Raw genomic sequence first — 22,907 nt, forward strand, 5'->3', positions numbered from 1 at the left:
TAAGGCACAAAAGTTGACAAGCTCATATAATTAGACTCAGATTAGTAAAAACTAAGCTAAGCAATTTTCATTTTAGCTATATCCTGCAGAGACAATAACATAGAGGCATTGTTTCAGGATTCATTTTTTAGACTTCAGATGATTACAACAGGCAAGGAAGGAGTTCAAGCTATAAGTGTTCATTTTACAAAAAGGAATTCAAGCACAGAAAAGGTGATCATCAACTATTTAGCTAGGTAACAACATATAGTTTATAGAAACAAGATAGGTTTCACAACCATCATAGCATTAGCCCTCCCCAACACCAATTTCCAGAAAGAAAAAGGCTAAGGTAACACAAGTAGTGCCTTTAACCTATAAGACAACTAGCAAGTCGATTTTTAAACATTTTAAACAAAACAATATGCTTGTTTTAACAAAAAAAAAAGTTCAGAAATGTGGTTCTTTAGTAATTTTTTGGAGTTGAAAGGATCCAAACAAGAGGTTTCCCACATGATTTAGGCAAGATAGTAATCTTAAAGATATAAACATCACATTGTAAGCATTCCAGAATCATAGAGTCAACTACAAGGTGGGCTTCAACTCATTTTAAAACCTTTAAGCTAGCGAGGGTCTCATCTTACACTTTCTAGAGATCACACATGCCAATTTTAGCTTAGTCTTAGACTTGACCAACAACGTAGCACTTATGAGCCAGCTTTAAAGTAAGACAGACACACAAGCCAACATATTAGGTAGAAACAACTTCAAATGGAGACTGCAGGCCACAAAGAATCCACAACATCAGAGTTTTTAAAACTTAAAAGCATTTTTTAAGTGATTACTGGTTAACACAAGATTCCAGACACACAATCAACCTCAACTTAGGCATGTTTTAGGAAAAAGAAGTTTTTGCACAGAGTTTTAAGGGGTTGAGTCACAACTAGACAGTTTGAACAGGCATAGCACTACATTGCGTGACCATACAACATCAAATACATAGTGAACCAAGTCTTTAAAGCTTATTCTATATTTATTGTAGTAGTTTTTAAACTTCAGACAACCCTTAGACTAGATCAAACTACTCAAGACAATCTTATAAACCCCCATAAAGTATGAAACCAGAACAAACGTGACATGATACATACTAACTTAGCACATTTTCACATTTTTTATCACAGAACAAGAACTATTCTACCATTTAGGCTTATATTAGCTCAAATGTGCATAAACAGGATTAAACAAGACATATGGACATCACATATCAATAAAACAGTAAACTTGAATACATATATCAAATAACAGTAAAGCAAGTGAAAATGAAAGAACAAGAAGTTACCTTTTTAGGGGGGGAACCTAAAGATCAAAGAGGGGATTAGAGACAGCTTCAAACACCAAACAACCTCAAAGCCCAAAAACAGACCCTTACCTCAATTTATCTTAATATATTAGAGTAGTATATTGTGTATACAAGTAGTGTCTTGTATTGTATTGTTAAAATCTTAGTATATAGTAGTATATTGGACTGTATATAGTAGTGTTTGTATATAAACTCAGGTGTATGTCTCTGAATTTTTCAAAGGAGAAAGGATCCCCTATTCTAGCAATTAACTTTCTATATATAGCCAGAAAAAAAATGCTAGGGATAGAAAAGGAAAGATTTAGGTCCCTTAACCGAAATTCCCTCCAATTCCCCAAAACCCTATCCTAAACAAATTCAAATTTTTCAAAGGACAAAACCCATTTTCAGCACATTTGTACCAATGGTACTTTTTCCATCCAGATTTTCACATAAATCACAATAATACAGCTAAGAATCTAACTAAGTGTACCCGAAAAGAACAAATAAAAATCAGAAAATATTATGATAGCATGCCTTGTCATCAATAAAACAAAATTACCACCTCATAATGGTTCAGTAGTTCAAAACAAGATAAAATCCCTCAAAATCGTACCCAACCACGAATCCACTTAGGAAGTTTCCCCTTAGGCTCCTTCATTGAGTGTTTATGGTGCACAAGATGGCAAAGGGCTCAAGGCCCTGCCCATGGCAACCATAACACGAAGAAACCTAGAGTAACAAACCCTAACGCGATTTGATTTGGTACGAAAAATAAAATTTGAACGGAATTGAAACTGGAAATTACGAGAGCTCACAACAAGGAACAAAACTCCTCAAAAATCTGGCCAAAAATAGCCATAAATCGCTGTGGGTTGACAGCCATGGGCGGAACCCTAAAATCGCCTCTCAAAAAGGAAGGAGTGGTCGTGTAAATGAAAATAAAAGAGTGAGGGGTGGAAGTTTATTTTAATAAACTTTCACCCTTTATTTTTTATAAACTCCCCCCCCCCCCCCCCCCCCCCCACCAACCGTAGTTTTTAAGAGTTTTAAAATAGTCCCCTTCCCAATTTAGATCAAATAATGACTAAGTAATATAAATACATATACAACTAAATAAAATAGTTATTTAGGCTAATTAAAATTTAAAACTTGCAAATTTAAAATATTAGCTTCGAAACAAGCCTAATATTGATATAGTTCCGGAGAATATTCAAGAATATAAAATTTATGTATATAATTTATCGGTTTGGTTTGGTTATTTATTCAGTTATTTTTTAATAGAACCATAACCAAACTAAATATTATCGGTTTTTAAAATTTAAAACCAAACCAAACCAAATATCGGTTTTTTATTCGGTTTGGTTTTGATTTTAACCAAAACCGTGAAGTGAAACGCCCTACGTATTACAACTCGTTTGACTTCCAAACTTAACAAGAGACCATTATATGATTCAAATACTTCATATCATTACCTGCTTAGCATATGAAGCACTCCTAATCTCATCCAAAAGTACAAGTTATCGTATTTCCAACTTGCCGATCTTTGACGAAACTCATGCTTCTTTGATTTATTCACCTTCCAAATCTTCCGCCACTTACTAATCTTATTTATAGACTCTTATAACCATTTATATTAATAAGCTCAATCCCTTTTAACCTCAAGATAATTTCTTTTGAACTTACGTCGACTAACTCATGCTGCGACTTTAACGTACGAAAATCCGGGGTGTAACAATAACTTTAAGGGCAAAGGGGCAAATATACCCTCAACTATGGGATATAGAGTAAATATACTCCTCGTTAAAAAAGTGGAGCAAATATACCCTCGCCGTTATAGAAAGGGTGCATATATATACCCTTTTGTTAATAGCCCTATATTTATTGAGATAAAAAAAAAATTCTAAAACTAAATTTTTTTAATTCAAAAATGCCACGTGGCATTTAAAATATCACAATACCTTTTTTTTTTTTTTCTTTACTTCCCCCATCCCCGACCTGACTAAAATATAACCTAATCCCAGACCGATCAATATAAGAAAAGAGATTGACGAATTCTTCATCGTATTATGCAGAACAAGCGCAAAGCCAGAAAAATGTCTTGTCTTTACCCATCCCTAGGTTTACGAGTTTACCCATTTCTACTGGTTTCGAAAAACCTGAGGTAGGATTCACTTCACAGGTGCAAAACCAAGAACATGGCGTCCCAAACTCCACAACATATCTGAGGCTACAAGCTGAAACTAATTTGATGATTTGGCTTTGTGTATGAGATTCTGGACTAGGAGAATAACAATTCACTTCAACCAGGGAAAAAAAGGAAAAAAAAGTTGGCTGAGATGGTAAATTTCCGTCATCAAATTAGAGCTAGCACGTCTAGCTATGCAGAATTAATCACATGTACAGCAAATATGAGAAAGGAAAAAAAAAAAAAAAAGGAACTTGCATCGCTTAACTTCGTAATCATTTGGATGCCTTCTTTAATGGGAATTACTTTAGCCTTTGTTCGAAGCACCAAATTTTGTTTACTTGTTTGGATTCTAATAGACTTCCAACTTTGAATGAATTACTATGATTTGCGTTTGGAGAAATCAGTTGTACAATTAATTAAATTTCGATTAATTTTGGAACTAGAGTTTTCAGGTTCTCTATTTGGGATTGTAAGTCATCTGGGTGATGACCGAATTGAAGATTATGGGATTAGGTTTTATTTTAGTCCGGTTGGGTCTGGGTCGGGTATGGGAAAGTGAAAAACGGGTATTGTGATATTTTAAGTGTCACGTGACATTTTTGGAATTAACAAATCAGTTTTAGAATTTTTTATCTCAATAAATATAGGTCTGTTAACAAAAGAGTATATATGCATCCTTTCTATAACGGCGAGGGTCGCATTGGCTACGTCCCTGCCCTTTGTACACACACTATAACGGTGAGAGTATATTTGCTTCACTTTTTTAACGAGAAGTATATTTGCTCCATATCCCATAGTTGAAGTGTATATTTGCCCCTTTGCCCTAACTTTAAATTACCCTAACGTTGAAGCTCCAATAAGTTTAAAGGAAGCAAAATTAGTCTAGTTGCATAGTACAAATGTAAATTCGACCTTTTTTCCTTTGGTTATTTAAAGATTTTTCCGTTAAAGTTAAAAAGTTAAATTATATTAATTTGATGTCTTCAGATAAAGTGAATACATGGAGGCGCGTTTGGACAATACCCCAGAAATTCTGCTCTCGCTTTTTTCTTTTCTGTTCATTTAGGCCGGTCCCATAAAACTTCTGTATGTTTACCAATTATTTTCGTTACAAGTAAACTGTTGGCTTAGCAGTTATGTTGATTGTAGAAGAAACAGAATGCAAGTCAATGTTAGTTTACCGTTCCTATGTCTGCTGGAGCATGGTTTAGTCACTAAAATATCACGCAAAACTTAGATTCAAAATTATTTTGCATTGTAGATTCTTTTAGTGTCCAAATAAAGTGTCTCTATAGCCAAAGGTTCTGATAAATCTGGAAGTTCATAGCTTTTTTTTTTCATTTCTGTTTTTTTGGGTGATAAATATGTCTTATCGATGGCACTATGATGCATATCACAACACCATTGCAGCAGTTATTTTCTGCTTCATATGAAACCCCTAGTTCCAGCGTCTATGTTGAATCCCACTTGCACTCCCCAAACCATAGTTCTTATGTTACTAGCTTGGTTTTTCAATGAGCTAAGTGGAATAATTTCCTGTCTGCTTTATGTGTTTCAGAGACAAGATTTATGCAAACTCCTCTATGTTGTTAATAATGTAATTCATCTTAATAGAATGATCAAACATAACAACATACATTAGAAACAACTAGCAAGTTGCATCTGTTTCTACCTTTATTGACTTTGGCAGGCAGAAAGTGGTGCACCTCCTACTGCATTTGCAGCTTTCCCTTCAGGTAAAACAGGTTTCTTACATCGAACTACTCTTTGGACCAGAGTTTTAGAGGAAAGAAAAGAAATTCTAGATAGAGATTAAGAGAACCTTGACCACAGCTGACTTCAGATTCTTGCTTTTCATTGTGCACTATTTGTGAATTTGGTGCTTCTGCTTCCCGTAGAACATATGCTGGTCATGTCCAGAATTAAACTTGAAAATCCAGTAGTTTCTGTATATATATATGCACATCCTCATGATATGTACTCCCTCCGCCCCAAAAAGATTGTCCTCTTTTGACTTGGCACAACATTTAAGAAATAAAGGAAGACTTTTGAAATGTGTGGTCCAAAACATTCATTAGCTATTTGTGTGGCTGTAAATCATCTCAAAAAGTTAAATTATTTCTAAATATAGAAAGGTGACATTCTTTTTTGGACAGACTAAAAAAGAAAGGAGGGCAATCTTTTGGGATAGAGGGCGTACTATATTATGTTAACCCGACTCACTTCTACTTGAGGAAGTGTAATGCAAGTATTGAAGTCATTGAGCACAGAATGTAGCAACTGAATAATTCAGAAAATTTGTCAAACATAAGAAGAAACAGAGAGTACTTAGCTTAACATCAAGAGTAACCAAGTGAATCTTAATATGAAGAGTAACCAAATGAATCACTTTTTTGGCAGAGAATTAAGATACTGGACAAAAACATGGCTTCATATAGAAAAAGACTGGTAGGCACAACATTAGCTATCTGTGTATACAGGATATCAAAAAACTGAATCTTCTTGTCGATACATCAATCCTCTTTCTCATATTCTATGAGTATGCGTCAAAAGCTTGGTTAATTCAGCTCTTATCTTCTTTAGCTGCACCACAACCTCTCTCATGTTTATCCTTTCTTCTGGAGATTCTTTCAAACATAGGAATGCCACATTTATGATCAAAACCAACAACTGCTTGATTTGACTTAGATTTTCATCATTTTTACCTCTTGTATAGCCAATGTCACCAACAAGGTCTGCGTCCAGAATGTCCAGTACAGCATCAGGAAATGAGAGAGATACCCATTTATGCAAGCTTAAGTCTCCTCCAAACATGTCATCCGTAGGCTTCTTTCTTGTGAATGTCTCAAGCAACAAAACCCCAAAGCTATAGACATCACTGCTGGTGGAGATTTGTCCATCTAAGCCATATTCTGTTGCAATAAACTCCCAGTTAAAATGTGATAAATACATACCAGGAAGAAATAATTGGAAATTATTCTAACCACGATTCGTACAACAATAAACTGAATTTTTTGGGACTCAAAATGTGTAGTTAACCATGTTTTAGTACTAAATGTTGTGCACTGCCACTGTCATAAAAGTAGAAGTTTCTTGAATATGTGAATTTCCCATGCGAAATCTATTATGATAGAACAGATGAAAAACAAAGTTATGGTAGACATAAAGAAAAAAAGTAACAAGCATAGGACACCTTCAGTTCAAGAAATTATCATACCTGGAGGCAATATAACCAATAGTTCCAAGAGTCTTGGTTTGAGCAATATTTCCTTCTTGTGCCAACATTTTTGAAATTCCAAAATCTGCCACATGAGCAGTCAGATCCTGATCGAGAAGCACGTTAGCCGGCTTTAGATCACAGTGCACAATAGGCACTGTACAATCATTATGAAGATACTCCATGGCCAGTGCTACGTCGATCGTTATATTGAGTCTTTCAACAAGACTCAAGCAATTTATATCGGAGTACAGTCTTTTATCTAAGCTTCCATTAGGCATGTACTCCAGCACCATCGCTGTGAAATCCCCATTTGAGCAAGTTGACACTATCTTGACCAAGTTCCTGTGTCTTACATTGCTCAAAATTTCACATTCTGAATCAAAATTTCTTAAAGCCCCTTGCCATTGCATATTGAAAACTTTGATTGCAAAGACAGTACCGCCAGAAAATGTACCTTGGTAGACTGAACCAGAACTTCCACTTCCCACTAGGTTGGACTGACTGAAATTTTCTGTAGCTTCGAGAAGCTCATAATAAGTGATTTTCTGATGTCCCATTCTAGGGAAGGAATCCGATCCATTGTTTCCAATCACATGTTTTTTCCTTGACCAAATCATCCATGTGAAAAACAACACGACCACTATCAGAAATGTTGCAGCAACAGGCATTGTTGTTTTAAGGATAAGGGACTTTTTCCTTGTTGTCGTGGTTCCTTGAGCTGGACACAAAGGAATATGTACGTCGGGTGCTCCACAAAGTTCCGGATTTCCCATCAAGAACCGGAAACTAAGATTTGAAAATACTCCTTTGTTTGGAACTTCTCCTTGCAAGTTGTTGAAGGAAACATTGAGATACTTGAGATCTCGCAATAGCTCCAGAGAATTGGGAATCATACCAGATAGAGAATTAGTAGCCAAATCCAAATACTCAAGAACTATTAGATTGCTAAATGTGTCCGGTATGGGACCTTGGAATGCATTTCTTGACATATCTAGTGAAACTAGATTTTGGAGGGACCCTATGTAATAGGGTATTTCACCAATAAACTTATTAAAAGAGATGTCCATGATGTTCATTGCTTTCAGGGCTCCCACATCAGAAGGTAAGAAACCATGCAGCAGGTTTCTGGATAAGTTCAAATGGTCAAGTTTAATTAATCTCCAGAAAGTTGAAGGTAACTTTGAGTTGAAATTGTTAGCAGCTATTGACATTTCTCTTAATTCAGTCAGATTTCCAACACATGAGGGTATTGATCCTGACAGTCTGTTTTCTCCCAAGTCCAGTAGACCTAATCTTCCTATGCTACAGAGTTCAGCTGGAAATGGCCCTTCTAATTTGTTTCCAGTAAGATACAGCCTTTCCAGATTTTGCAAGCCAACAAACGAGGGGGGCACATTGCCGAAAAGGTTATTACTTTCTAATCCCAGGTAAAGCAAGCCACTTAAGTTTCCAAGGTTTGTTGGCATATGGCCTCTAATACCACAGTCTGCTGCAGCAAGAACCTTGATTTTGCTTGATAAATTTCCTATTGATTCTGGGAATATTCCGTTCAAAGGATTAGTTTGAAGAATCAGGTACACCAGATTCCTGCTGGTTACCAATGAATTCAGGAAGTCAAGTTTTGTGGCTCCAGGCATGTTTTCCAATAGATTATTTTGCAGATTTAGAGTTATAAGGTCTATCAGGTTACCTAACATCATGGGAATCGGTCCAGTAAAAGTATTGTTTGCAACTTCAAGATTTTCAAGCTTTGAAGCATTGCATATTGCAGAGGGTAGATCTCCACTGAGTTGATTATGTGAAAGGAAAATCTCAGGCAAGTTAGGTAGCCAAGTACCAAGATCATGAGGAAGGTGTCCATTTAAATAATTATGCCTGGCTTTGAGGACTTCAAGCGACGAAATATTAAATAAGCTGGACGGGATGGCACCAGAAATTCGATTATATTCAAAATCAAAAAACATCAGTTCATGCAACTTACCAACCTCACTTGGAATGTTTCCTTGCAGATCATTTTCAGTGAAGAAAAGATATGTAATCTTTGATGCATTAGATAAAGAAACCGGGATTTTCCCAGTGATCCTGTTGCTGTCCAGATAAAGATGTTCAAGGATTGCAAGATAATTACCCAAATCACCTGGAAGTTCCCCTGACAAGGCATTTATGGAGAGATCTACTATCTGCATTCTTGAAATATTGAAAATTGAAGCAGGTACCGATCCGGTGAAGTTATTGCCACGAAAGGCAAGGAGCCTCAAATTGGAAAGATGGCCAACTTCATCAGGTATTTCACCTTCCAAAACATTTTCATGCAGATAAAAATATTCCATCCTTGATAAGTTTCCTAATAAAGATGGAATCTTTCCTGTTAGGTTATTGTCATTGAGACGCAGAAATCTGAGTTGGCTTAAAAGGCCAAGTTCTTGAGGTATGCTTCCTTTTATCATGTTTTCCGATAAATGAAGTTCTTGCAGTAAACGACAACGACTTATGTTTGGAGGAATGGCTCCATCAAGAGAATTCCCAGTCACATTGAGAAGTCTCAGCTGTTGCAAGAAGCCCAATTCACTTGGCAAATTGCCATTCAATCCATTGTTACTAAGATCAAGAACAGCAAGTTGAGTCAAGTTGGCTATTTCTGAAACAATTCTTCCTTGAATGGCCAAATTAGGAAGTTGCAAAGCTACAACTCTCTGGTTCAAACATGAAACTCCATACCAGCTGCAGAAGTGTGTGTCTGAGCTCCAGTTGGTGGACAAAATATTGTGAGGTCCCAACCGAAGGCTCGATTTAAATGCCAGCAAAGCAGCATAGTCACTCGAGTTGGCATGATTTTTACCTAAACAAGGTGGATAAAAGAAGACTAAAAGTGCTAGAAACTCAATAAGAATGTTCATGATTGGTGATCAATTGATTTGGGATTCTTACTCTCACAAAGGGAAGGATTCAAATAGTAGACACTATGGTGATCAATCTACTAAAGACTAGGCTGGTGGTGGTTAGATTTAATTCCTTTCACTTTCCTTATATGGAAGAATTTATTCTCGTCGGACCTACTGAACCACAAAAGTTAGTTCATGATATGCACGGCCGGATGCAACATAGTGGTCAGAACACAATACTTTCGACGCACAGCACAGATTTATGTGGAAAAATCCATTAAAATTACAATAAATAGTTGATATGACCCCATAACTTTAGAAATATGATAGGTTTAATGCTAAGAACATTAAAGGTTGAACTTATAGAGTTTAAATCAAGAATTGTTCAAAATAACACCCTAACCAATGCGGAATTCTAAAACTACTCTACACGCGCAAAACTAGATATTCGAAGCGCTAATCTAACGCCATGTCAAGAAAAATAGACGTTGGACTTAATTCGATTGTAAAGACTGAATCACAAGGTAGGGATTATGCAAAACTATGTAGAGATTACATTTCATACTTTCGTGACATTTAATTCTTATGTAACAATCTTGGCCTAACTCACACCCAAAAGCTAGCTATTGGGATGGAAGAGCCTAAGTTTATTTAAGTCTCACAAGCTGATGTGGGACACGGCTCAGTTGGTCACAGCTGGCACCCCTCTCGAGTCCAGGACACTACTCCTGGCACGCATACCACCACTCCAAGCTTTGGCCCCATGCGCCGAACGATTGGCTCTGATAGCATGTAACAACTTTGGGCCTAATTCACACCCCCAAAATTAGCTATTGAGGTGGGAGAGCCCAAGTTTATTTAAGTCCCACACCAATTACACATTCAGCCAATGTGGGACACACAGGATCACAACATCTTATCAGCAAGTGGAAATCTTTTCCGGAGTACCACGAAATCAAAGGGCTTTTTCTTCCTTGCACACTATAAGAATTTTCTGGTTTTAAAACAGGGTTATTTTTTAAAACTAAGCTTTGATAGTGTTTATATGCCCCGTCCACTATTACATTTTAGTGGGAAGGCATATCAATATTGTATGTCATCATTACTAACAAATTGAAAAAGTTAAGAGATAAGGGAAGGTTAAATAATGTTTACGGCTATATAACCAGCTTCTGAAACTTTTGCGCGTGTTTTATCCAGTTGGAAGATTGGCACGCGCGAAAACTTGTTTTGTTAAAAAAGATAGTGGTAATTTGACTATAATTCAAATCTAGCTTGTATTTATAATCAAATTAATATAGGAACAGGTTTTCCTTGTTTGAGTTAAAGTATGTTTCATAATAAGAGATATTACAGAGATTCATAGAGTCTATCAATAAAATATTTTTCTTCACAAAATTTAAATAACAATCAAAACAAATATTGTATTTAAAATATCAACATAATACAATAGGTAACAACCATCCAAACAAGCTGCTAGAAGTTTTGAGGCCCCTCCATGGTTCTAATTCTAAGAAGCGTGTTTGATTTCCTGAATTAATCAAAAAGGGGAAAACTACGTATATATACATGTTAAGGAGAAATATTTACAAAACGTGACGATAGTTTTCCTTATTTACAAAACATAGCAATATATTACGAAACATGACCGATTTTCATATATTTTTCATTTTTTTTTTTTTTTTTTAGAAATTATATTTTTTTTTTAGAAATTATAATTTTTTTTTTTTAAATTTTAAAAAATAATTTTTTCTTTGCTCAAAGGCTTAAAAAATTATCTCAAATTTTTGTGTATGAAAAATGTATGAAATGTGTATGTGTGAGCGAAATTTTTAATATAATTTTCATAAACAAAATTGTGAGCGAAAACTTTAAGCCTTGAATATTGTATGAAAGTTGTTACAATGTTGTTGTTGTTGTATTAATTTTTCAGAAACCTAGTATGAAGTTTATATGAATATGAATGAAATTCTAAGTCTTGAGCGAGATATACACGTTTCATATCATTCTCATGCATAAAATTTTGAGCGTAATGTTTAAGCCTTTGATCGAAATATACACATTTCATACGTTCTTCATACATAAAATTTGAGCGAACTTTTTAAGCCTTGAGCAAGATATACACATTTCATACACAAAAATTTGAGCGATTATTTTAAGTCTTGAATGTTGTATCAAAGTTGTATACAATGTTGTTGTAGTTGTATTAATTTTACAGAAATCTAACATGAACTTTATACATGAAAATTTGAGCGAAATTTTAAGACTTGAGCGAGACACAAATTTTATATTGTTTTCATACACACAATTTTAAGCGTATTTTTTAAGCCTTGAACGAGATATACACATTTCATACATTTCTCATACCGTTTTCATAGACTAAATTTTGAGCGAATTTTTTAAGCCTTGAGCGAGATATACACATTTCATACAACTTTCATACATAAATTTTTGAGCGAAAAAAATATTTTAAAAAAATTAATTTTAAAAAAAAAAATTAAAAAAATTAATTTTTTTTTAAAGCATGTTTGTATAGGGTTTGTAATGTTATGTTTTGTAAATATAAAATTATCGTCACGTTTCGTAAATATTTCTCCTTAAGATGTATATATACGTAGTTATCCCATTAAAAAATGATTCAATTGAAGGGCCCATAAGGCAGCCCTTTGTCTATGTTGTCGAAAGAGAGACGTTTCTTCTTCCATATCGTCTATTACATTTTGAATTTTGATATAGTTTTTTTGTTGTGCTTTCTCAACTAATTGAGCGATCTTGGGATGACATGCAATTAGCTTAAAACATGTTCATCAAACAGCCTGAGATCATCAGAGGAACAAAGCCAAAATATTTACTCCTATGTAATACATGGTTGGAAAGTAATGTTGGAAAGTCTCATATTAACAATTACTAGTTGCCGGAGGCTCGTGCTAAACCCGGGCTCAAACCCAAAATATAAAAATAATGCGTAAGTTTTATCAAATAAGTATAATTTGTGTCACCTTTTTGGTACATAATTAATTTAATGTAATTGCAAGTTATTCATATTTTGTTTATAAATTTTCATAATTATTCAAGTTTGTTCGTCATATAATTGGATAGTCTTTTTTTTTTAAAAAAATTATCTATGAGGAAATAAGTTTGGTAGGAAAATTAGCAAATACCAAAGGGCGCAAGTGATTCGATATTCTATAAACTAACATAATAAAGTATGATAATTACAACTCGTCGAAGATAATAAATTGGAAATTATTTCTGTATTTTTATGAATTTGTGAGCATGCGATTTTTATTTATAGATAGAAATAGATTTCTTTTGATATTTATTGATTTTTCACTCATTATTTTATGTGTCATGACTTTATGCTAGTCAAATGTGTTTTTTAACCTTAGTTTTAGACGAAATTCAATACATAACCTAAATTCATAAAATGAACCTCAAGAATGAATTTAGTTATTTATACATGCTTCATGCTTAAAAAGATTCATTTTTGGTTAGTCAAACAAGAGATGTTAAAGATTATCTAATCTTGACTGATAACGCTACCTTTATTTTCAACACTAACCAATGTCATTCAATAATTTTTATTTTATTTGTAGGCACATATAATATCACTAAAGAAGTAAAATGTTGGATGTTTAATAGGGAGAAGCATATGGAGAGGAACATATGACGTAGGGCATGTTTAAATGTAAAGTAAGACCTAATAAATGTTTTAGTTAAAAAAGTTTTCTAACAAATCACTCATACCTAGAAATTAAGAAATCTTTTCACTAAATTATCCTTAATTAAACATTATCAATTTTATATGGTTTCTTGATAGTATATAAAAATTAATTTTTCTAAATTGGGATAAATTTAACTATATATAAGGAGTATATAAATAAGAAAACGACAATTCTAATTTTTTATTTTCCAAACTGCTATACCTTTGCATGAAATTTGCACTTTGGTAACTTTTCAATCCCAAATTGAGGCAAATATAATAATTTCTATACTTTATAAATTGGATTAAGAAAGTTGTATAAAATGATACGTTATAAATACTGATAAAAACATGGTAACTTCATCAAATTATTAACATTTAAAAAATTTGATTGCATTAAAACGGAGCAAAGATATGACATGTGTGTTGAACAATAAATAGTAGCCTAAAGAAATGCAAAATAAATACATTTTGAGTTATTTTTTTAAATAGTTTAAGTCATAGAGATAGTTAGTCTTTCACTGTGGGTGCACATATATAGGAATATATCAGTACATATATTTAACAAACATATAATTTTATATATATAACCCTATCTCTTGCTATTATTTCTTTAAGGAGAGGTACACAAAAAGTCATTGCATATTGTCAATTTGACAAGTATACAATGAAAAGGCCTGAATCCCTTGGGGCAATTTGCACGATTGGCTTTATTGTGGGGTGATCTTTAATTTTTTTCCCTCAAACTGCTACTCTTTAATGTTTTCCCATAACCTAAAATACCCCGAGATTCCGGGTTCGAACCTTGGCTCATTCAAAGAAAAAAATTGCAAGGCAAAATTTTGTAACAAAATTAGGCCTATTCAGGCAAAAGTTAGGCCTAGGCTTTAAGGCCTAACTTTTGTAGAGTTCCAGCAGACTAAAAAAAGTTTCTACCTTGCAAAATTTCGCAAGGCAAACTTCTGCCTTAAGACAGAATTTTCATGAAGCCTTGCCTTTGCGATTTTTTTTTTTTTTTGTTACTGAGTTAGAGTTCGAACCCAGAACCTCGAGGCCACTTTTTTAAGCGAAGGGTCAAAATTAAAGACCAACACCTTTGAAGGGCAATCCATGCAAAAAGTTGAATCGTTTTTAGAGCATTGTTGCAAATTTAAAAAATAAAACAAAAATAAAAAATAAATGGTCCGTGTGAAAATGTAGATTTTATGGAGATTGGGCACAAAAAGAATAATGTGCTATGGAGTAGAGTAATATGTGGGGCCCTTAACTTATGAAATTTTTTTTTGATAATTGCCAAGTGTTTGTTGCCTTTTGGGATATAATTGCCATCAAACTTTCCAAAATTTACCAAAACAGATAAAGGTAACTATGTAAATAAAGGCCAAAATAAGGGCAAAAATGAAAACTATGAAGTTGTGAGGACTACAAAACTCATGGATTCTCCCTTATATATAATAGTAATGTTTATTAACAATTATGTTTGACTTATTTCTTCAGAGTAGATATTATAGAATTAATAATACTTATATACTTTTGCTATGATATATTTACTAAATAAGGAAATACCTGGGACACACATGATCTTGATTCTTGAATATGACTCCGATTTAGATGAATAAATTAGTATCTACCTATCAGTTCAAGCTGAGATATTCTGAATATTTCAAGCAAATACAACCACTGTAAGCTTCTTCAAAATAAACAATACTACTATTTGACTCCCAAAAGATTAAAATGATAAGATGTTGGGACTGTACCGTCGGCACCAATCTGTTTATCTTTTTTTTTTTTTTTTTTTGGCCCTTATATTCCCCTTTTTTGTTGGGAATTATTTGAATGGCGCTTTTCTTTTGATTGAAATCAGAACAAAAATATTTGTGAGTTTCTATACAAACCTGAACGGATTCTTATACCCCTCCCGAGAACAAAGTTAAAATAAAAATGTAAAGAAATGAATCACCCCAAAAGATAGCTCAAGAGAGGAAGATTAACCAAGACTATATAAAGAGATCACCCATCTCTTTTTCATTTAATGTGAGACTCTTCAACAAAAACTAAAAAATAACTCGAAGATTAATCCGAGTTTCAACATTAATAACATGATAAATTACCTTCTTTTTCCCCCCTCATTTTTTCCACATACACACCTGTTCCATTTAACAACTACTTTAGATACTCGACGATCGTGCTCTCTTTTGTTCTTTTTCTCTGGAGGATTGATCTTTGACTGTGAATCACTGAATAGGTAAAATGAGGCAAATATACCAATATTCATATTAATCTTACATACCTGATTTACAGAAGTAGCATGTACATGCCCAGACTAATATTACAAGGTTGGATCAGCCAACTTTAGTATAGATGAAATTAATGAACTATTTTACGCACTAGCATATGTGCACAACTCTCACTCGTTGAAAAAACTGCTGTTTACTCCTGTTCTATATAAATGCAAACCAGAAGATGTTGAAACAGTAATGCTGGTGTTTGCAGGTGCAAAAAACACATCACCTTCGCGAATAATCTCGTTCAATGATGTGGTCACTGTTCCCTTTCCCTCCACAACCATAAAAATGGATGGACCAGGAATAGTGGGAAATTCAGCAGTTGATTCTTCGGGAAGAATACAGCGATCGACTTCGAATTCATCAAAAGGAGGAATGTACCTCATAATGTGAGGATTTACTGCAGCACCCTGCAGAATTTCAGGAAAACCCTGCAACAAGAACTGATATAATTCATACATAAACAGAGACCCAATGTCATGTAATTGCACTATAACAATCATAATCCTAAATATCCTAAGCAATTTTAGTCAATTACATGATGTCAGAATCGAAAGAAGTTGTCTTTGTGTGACCTAGAAGTGGCAATTTGAGCCCATATTTAGAAAATTAGCCAATTTAACCCACATTTTAGTGAGTTGGGTCTCTTATATTTTAGGTAGGTAAATATCGGCTTCAAATATCTCTTTAACTCACAAAAATATGGGTATTCATATAAGAACACACTAGACCCAATAACAAATCCTTTCGAAAATGAGAAATTTCTTCATTTTTTTTGCACGGATTGGCCTTCATTTGGGGTGGTCTTTAATTTTTACCCTACAAATTGGTGGTCTTTAATTTTTGCCCCTCAATTTGGTGGTCTTTAATTTTTGCCCTCTGCCTCTGCAAATTCTATCTTAGGCAGAATTTTGTTATTTGCAAAGACAGAGGGCAAAAATTAAAGACCACCAATTTGAGGGGAAAAAAATTAAAGACCACCCCAGCGAAGGGCAATCCTACAAATTGCCCAAATTTCTTTCTTACCTCCCACACCACCCTCCCCGCCATCCCACCTCAAATTTCAATTTCATATATTTTACTTTTATAAAAAATGGAAAAAATTTCCCTCCCCCCCAATTTCAATTTCATATATTTTACTTTTATAAAAAATGAAAAAAAAATTCTTACCCCCACCACACCCCTGAAATTTCTATTTCATAATATCAATTATGAATATATGAAAAAATTATTTTAACTTGACAAAAGAAAAAAAATTTATAAACATTACACTTGTATATTATGGGCTAACTCATAACCAACCCCACCCATTTATCACCCAACCCATATTTACCTACATGAAATATGAGCGGTTTGAAACCTAACCCGTTTTTACTCAAATCATTTTCAACCAAACCAAATCCACCCATTTGCCGCCCCTAGTGTGAACTATAGGTCATGGCTTCGAGCCGTGGAAGCAATCACTAATGATTGCATTAGGTTAGGCTCACGCCCCTTGGGATGTGGCCCTTCCCCGGACCCTACTAATGCGGGATGCTTTGTGCACCAAGCTGCCAGACTTGATGTCAGAATAATACAACTCTTTCCTAGCCTATTTCAACCTCCAATGTTTTGAAGCACATAACAATGGTTGCTGCTATATTCAAATTCCAATCCAATCATGAACTTCAATTTTGAATAAGGGAAAAGGTTCACGTTTGCCTTTGTACCATCCGAAATTGTTCAAGTTTGCCCTTCGTTTCACTTTTGGTCCATTAATACCCTTGTCATTCACAAATCCTTTCATATTTTCCCTTTCCATTAATGGAGATCCAGGCGTGAAAAAGGTTTACTCCACATGCCCAAATTCTTCGAGAAAAATGTCCAACTTTACGTTGAACTTCTTGACTATTTGTTAGAATTACCCTCGGGTTGGAGCCACATTAGGTGTCAAACTTTTTCCTGAAGGCAGGGCTAATATTAGACCAAAAGTCTAACGGAGGAAAAATTGCTCAATTTAAAATAGTACAGGGACAAATTTGACGATTTTTCCTATTTAAGAATGACTCTAGTAGTGCCTGTGACAGTACCTGTTTGTAAGTGAGCATTGAGCATAGAGTTTTAACATCCCGGTGCTTTGGAGTTAAGCCAGCACGTACCACGTTGTCTGATGTTGCCATGCATTCAACACAATCACCATATATATAAGCATGAGGTTCGTTTGCCCCTAAATATAAAGCTTCACCAGGATTGAGTTTCACATAATTTAACAAGAATGCAGCCAAGACACCAACATCAGCTGGATACTGCTTCTCAAGTCTCAGTACCACTTGTTCTTTCTCTGTCAGCTCCCTTGCCTACAACATGAAGGTTAAAATATTATACTAATAAATAAATGTCAATGACCAAGATCGGTTTAAATGCAGTTCAGCCCCCATCACATTTCACATTCCTGAATGCGACATAGGTTTCTAGACGTTTCATTTCATATGTATAAAGAAGAAATCAAAAGGACTAACTAAATCATCAAGTTGGAATAATATAATATGCAACTAAGATGGCAATCAAACCAAACAGATTATCTCCTCAGTGCCAAGTTGAATAAGAAATACAACTTGATGTAGGTTATTGGTTGGCCCATATTCAAATTTCAGCTAGCCCAATTTACAGCTAATGTGGAAGTGAAGGAGTGATTCTCATTTTCTTCTTTTCATTTTTTTTTCTTTTGGGGGAAGGGGGGACTAAACAGGGCAAAAATAGATCATATGTGGTATTAAAATCCATAATTCACATCTTCAAAGAAATAAAATATTTATACCACCACCAGTAGCCCATCCGTCCAAAATCCAAATCAATCACAATATTGGTAAAAAGAACATTTCAAATATTGAAACGTAGCTAAAGCCAGCTCATAAAGGTCAATTCATAGTAGTAATTCTAACTCAACTCCTCAAAAAGTTTTTCTCTTGTTTCTCACTATCTCTTTTTTATAGTATTATTTTGATCTGTCTCTTTTGCTACATCCACTCCTTTCTTTCCTTGATCTTGTTTCTTCAAAAGGATAAAAGGAACGAACTTTAGTCTTCACCACAGTGGAAGTCTCAACCTTTTTTTTTGTCCACTCCTGTTTATCTTTTCCTTTTTATTTTTCTGGTGTTTAATCCCCATTCATTCAATAGGAATTTATTCTATCCTTCATTTAGGTTCTTGAAAATTCACAATCTGCGATGTACATGTTGCTGAATCGATATTTAAATTTGGCATTCAATTTCCTCAAAGCATCAATTGAACACATAAGTGTCCTTTTTAGAGAAAGCAGGCACTAAAACAACGTGGGCGGATGAACTACAAAATCTTCTTAGATGGAAATAGACCTGTTAGATAAAGGAATTTTAATGATACCCTCAAACCTCACTTCTTCCAGAATCAAACTCCTTATGCAGGTAAGTCTGTGTGTTTTGGAGATGGGTAGGAAAAGAGATCTAGTTGTAAGATGAAAATCAATATTTACTAAGACAATGAAGAGCATAGTTTTCCAAAACCACAAAGAATTACTCCACATGAATAAATGCCAACATGCAGAAGTAAAAGGAGATTTACAACTTGTGCTTACATAAAACTAAACACATTTTAACTTCTATCTTATCAGGGACTACTTTGATTTTACCTGATCTTTAATGTGTAGACGACCAATCAGCTTGGCTATCGCTTCAGCAACCACATCCTTGCTTGCTGACATCAGCTCAGTAACTACTGATTGTAGCACTAATTTACCATTCTCCTTCCCACCATCCTCATTCAAGTCCAATACTTCCTCTGCGTGTGCACTACCGATCACTTCGACAATCTCGGGCACCGTTTGAACAATCAACTTAAGCTCCTATAAAAGTTCCATAAGTACTTTTTAAAATCAAGTCATCTTTAAGCTTCTTTAGGCTTCAGTCTAACAAAATATGGATAGAAAAACCGGAAGCGAATATAACTCTGCCAGTTCGAAGCACATTGTCTAACCAGAACAAGCAGTAAGAAGACCTTCGTTTCACCCGTTCAAGGAAGGAGGGGGGGTTGAAGATGCTACTTGGGAGCTTATATCTTCATTTTCTTTCCTATTAAAATTTTTTTGCCTTCCGGTTGTGGGAGGAAACACAATAAGTTCCAGTTATTTATTGTTCGAAAGAGAAAAAACTGCAAATATTATAAACCAAAACAAAATTTTAGTTAAAAAATTCCATTAACTCCCTTTTCTTTTAAATCAGCCAGGACCATGTACATGGCAGCAGCCAGGAGGGCTTTTTATCTACCACACTCTAAAGCACCTCAACCTCTAGAATGCAACCCAATTATTACATTAATCTAATAAAACAAGTTGTTTAACTCTATTTTACGCGGATTGTATATTTATGAGCACCTCAAATGTCCTGGATTACGAAGCCTGACATAATTCAATAAATTTAACTAGACCTAAGAAACCACATAAATATTGAGTACCTCAAGACTTATAAATCCACATAAGGCCTCAAATTCTGTCAACGCCAATGCCATCTCCGGTTTGTGATTGTCATCCTTATAAACATCGGGGAGCTCACTATGCAATCGAGTGGCCAAATCCTTGTCTGGATGGGCCTGTATGGACAACGCTTTTGCAACAGATAGTACCTAAAACTCCAAACATTTTAGAAGTTTATCAAACCATACTGACAGCCAAGGATAAAGTGCTTTAGCTCACTCAAAATGTATCAAGAAAAATTAAAATAAAATGAATTGTCTCCTTATCTGATATTTTATGAGAAGAGGAAGTGTAAAATACCAGATGGAACATTTGGGGTACTCAGGTATTTCTGCTATCCATTTTTTATGACACCATTACTATCTGGGGAGTAAACTTTTTTCTCATATGATTCTAAAATATTTTTAATCATAAGAAATTATTAACTATAGGCGACGGGTCAACCCGTGGAATCAGCCCTTTTTTACAAAAAAAATTATGAACTGCAATACTTCTAATTTAGTACTGCTAGGGGTGTCAACGGGACGGTTCGACGCATTTTTAAAAAATTATACCATCCCAATTTTTTGGTTATTTCACAATGTGTAACTAAAATTAGATTTTCTAAAACCATCCCAATCATGTCGGTTTCTCTTCGGTATCAATACGGTTCGGTTAATTTTCGGTTATTTTACTTTTAAAATATCACCTAAGAATACAGCCTAGCCATATCTGTTAATACAATAATTAAATGAATAACTGAGAGGCCTTTATATACTTGCTTTGAAACAACAAGGGGAATGGCTAATTAGCTATAGGTACCTTCTAGCCAAATAGAATGAGTAAATTCATCGCAGATAATTTAATTTGTACTAAATAGAAGATCAGAATATAACCAACTAACAAGTATTTAAGAATCAATGCTATGGTGAGTATATTGTAATTTATGTCCATGCCAAAGTAACTTATATGGAACTCCAGAGACCTCCACAAAACTATTTGTAGAGGCTATTCGTAGAGGTAATATATAAAATACATTTCTACATGTAAAGCTATTCGGTTCGGTTCGGGATTTTTTCGAATTTTTTATAAATTAAAAATACCACTCTAATTGTTCGGGACGGTTATAAGCTTAAATAAAAATCCGCGGTTTTATTGAAAAAGCCCTATAAATCGGTTCGGTATGGTTTGGTTCAATCGGTTCGGTTGGTTTTTCATTTTTTTTGACACCCCTAAGTACTGCCTAGGTGTTCAAATATCATCTTTTTAATACCAAAAAAAAAAAAGGAAATCTATGTTCAAATTGAAACAAAATATTATATAATTTGGCCCTGTATCTGTCATTCTTTTGGGAAGGAAACAATAGTTATTTATGCATGAGTATAACAATACCAGAGAGGCAATAAAAATCAAAACTTGCGATGATCCGAGAAGAAACTGATTAAAATTGCAGGTTTCTTTCGAAATCAGCCACACAAAGCAAATTGCAGACATTCCAAACTCCCAATAGAGCAAATTTACTACTTCCTTATGTTTCAATTTGTTTGTCTTTGTTACTATTGAACAGTCAAAGTATTTTTCTTTGATCATAAAATTTTTCAAATACCTTCTAAATATTTTGAATTATTAACTATTGTGACTTATAACACTTATTGTTTTTGTGTAGTATCTCAATATATATATATTTTATTTCAAAAAATTAAAGATTCTATGTCAGAATTCACGCTAAATATTAGTAGTAACTAGTTTGACCCTCGTACTCCAAATCGAGCCAAAAAAAATTGAAACGGATGGAGTACAATTTAAAAAAATAGGAATTTTAAAAACAAACCTTGAAGAGAAAAGGAAGGTTGTTACCCCACTTCTTAACCACCTTATCTCCAAGAACTCTGGGATTCTTTTCAATCCACTCCTTCAACATCAACTTCTTTCTCTCCCCACCATTAGTCAATCCATTCTCAGCTACTCCATCTACAACATATGAAGGCCCAGAATCATGAGTCCCCATCCAAAATTCTGCATAAGCCTTGTCCTGATCAACATGGTAGTCACCACTATTACAAGCATACAGTCGCGCCACACGTGATTCCTTCCCTGGTTGACCCCAATCATAATTCTTCACACAACCTGCCAACCTCACCAGCCCCATAGAACAGATTAAGTCAAGAAAAAAAAAAAAAACTCTGTTTTATGTTAGAGAGAAACTCTGTTTTGAGCAGAGGGTAACAGCTCTCTCTATCCCACAAAAGGTAGGGGTAAGATCTGTGAACACCCTACCCTGATCAGACCTGGGATGAGTATATTGTTGTTGTTGTTTATGTTAAGAGAGAAAGGAAAGACTATATGTAAGAAGAAAAGGAAAATAGTAGCTTCACATGAATGTTGGTTGTCCAATTCAAGAAAACAGTGAGGGAGGGACTTGTATTTGAAGCAAACTGTTTTAAGGAGGGAAAGAGGAATTAGTGACGATGGATTTTAAGACTTTTTGGCGTTATAGACTTGTAGTCATCACGCAAAGCAGCGGTTTCAAATCTATATAAGGGAAAATATTTCCTCCATCAAATGTCAACCTAAATTTAATTAATAGTACTACACAATTAGATTTTGTGAACATGGAAATAATCAATACGTACTAGAAGATCAGATTTTGTCGAACTTAAAAAAATTATGATATAAAATAAGTTATAAATATCTATATGTTATAAATCATCTCATTAAAATTATAAAGGTATTCCAAGTAGGCGTTTGGCCATGAAAACCAAATATTTTTCACTTTATTTGGTATTTTGAAGTTGGAATTAAAGATGGAGTTGTGTTTGGTTATAGTTTTTGTAAAGAATATT

General features: G+C 34.3%; 2 protein-coding genes across 2 annotated transcripts; both read right to left on the reverse strand.

Moving 5' to 3' along the window:
- Positions 1–6,560: 6,560 nt before the first annotated feature.
- Positions 6,561–9,626, reverse strand: LOC132047548 (LRR receptor-like serine/threonine-protein kinase EFR). Its single transcript, XM_059438576.1, has 2 exons — positions 6,727–9,626; positions 6,561–6,630 (listed from the first exon to the last, which is right to left on the reverse strand). Exons 1-2 carry the CDS (start codon positions 9,624–9,626, stop codon positions 6,561–6,563), a joined length of 2,970 nt encoding a protein of 989 aa, XP_059294559.1.
- A 5,930-nt stretch (positions 9,627–15,556) lies between these two features.
- On the reverse strand, positions 15,557–22,579 carry LOC132035701 (mannose-6-phosphate isomerase 1-like). The gene is made up of 5 exons (XM_059425894.1): positions 21,896–22,579; positions 20,067–20,234; positions 19,246–19,458; positions 17,669–17,935; positions 15,557–16,030 (listed from the first exon to the last, which is right to left on the reverse strand). Exons 1-5 carry the CDS (start codon positions 22,211–22,213, stop codon positions 15,722–15,724), a joined length of 1,275 nt encoding a protein of 424 aa, XP_059281877.1. The 5' UTR covers positions 22,214–22,579; the 3' UTR covers positions 15,557–15,721.
- Between the last annotated feature and the right edge of the window lie 328 nt (positions 22,580–22,907).

This window comes from Lycium ferocissimum, chromosome 2 (genome assembly GCF_029784015.1).
Source record: "Lycium ferocissimum isolate CSIRO_LF1 chromosome 2, AGI_CSIRO_Lferr_CH_V1, whole genome shotgun sequence".
In the NCBI taxonomy this organism is placed as follows: domain Eukaryota; kingdom Viridiplantae; phylum Streptophyta; class Magnoliopsida; order Solanales; family Solanaceae; genus Lycium; species Lycium ferocissimum.

Bases quoted from the DNA above. Each gene is read 5' to 3' on its own strand.
- LOC132047548 (XM_059438576.1), bottom strand. From the start codon at position 9,626: ATGAACATTCTTATTGAGTTTCTAGCACTTTTAGTCTTCTTTTATCCA. The intron at 6,631-6,726 runs GTATGATAATTT...CTATCATAATAG, and splicing joins ATTGGTTATATTGCCTCCAG to ATTTCGCATGGGAAATTCAC.
- LOC132035701 (XM_059425894.1), bottom strand. From the start codon at position 22,213: ATGGGGCTGGTGAGGTTGGCAGGTTGTGTGAAGAATTATGATTGGGGT. The intron at 20,235-21,895 runs GTTTGTTTTTAA...TTGGAGTTTTAG, and splicing joins ACCTTCCTTTTCTCTTCAAG to GTACTATCTGTTGCAAAAGC. The intron at 16,031-17,668 runs GTACTGTCACAG...TTCTTGTTGCAG, and splicing joins CAATGCTCACTTACAAACAG to GGTTTTCCTGAAATTCTGCA.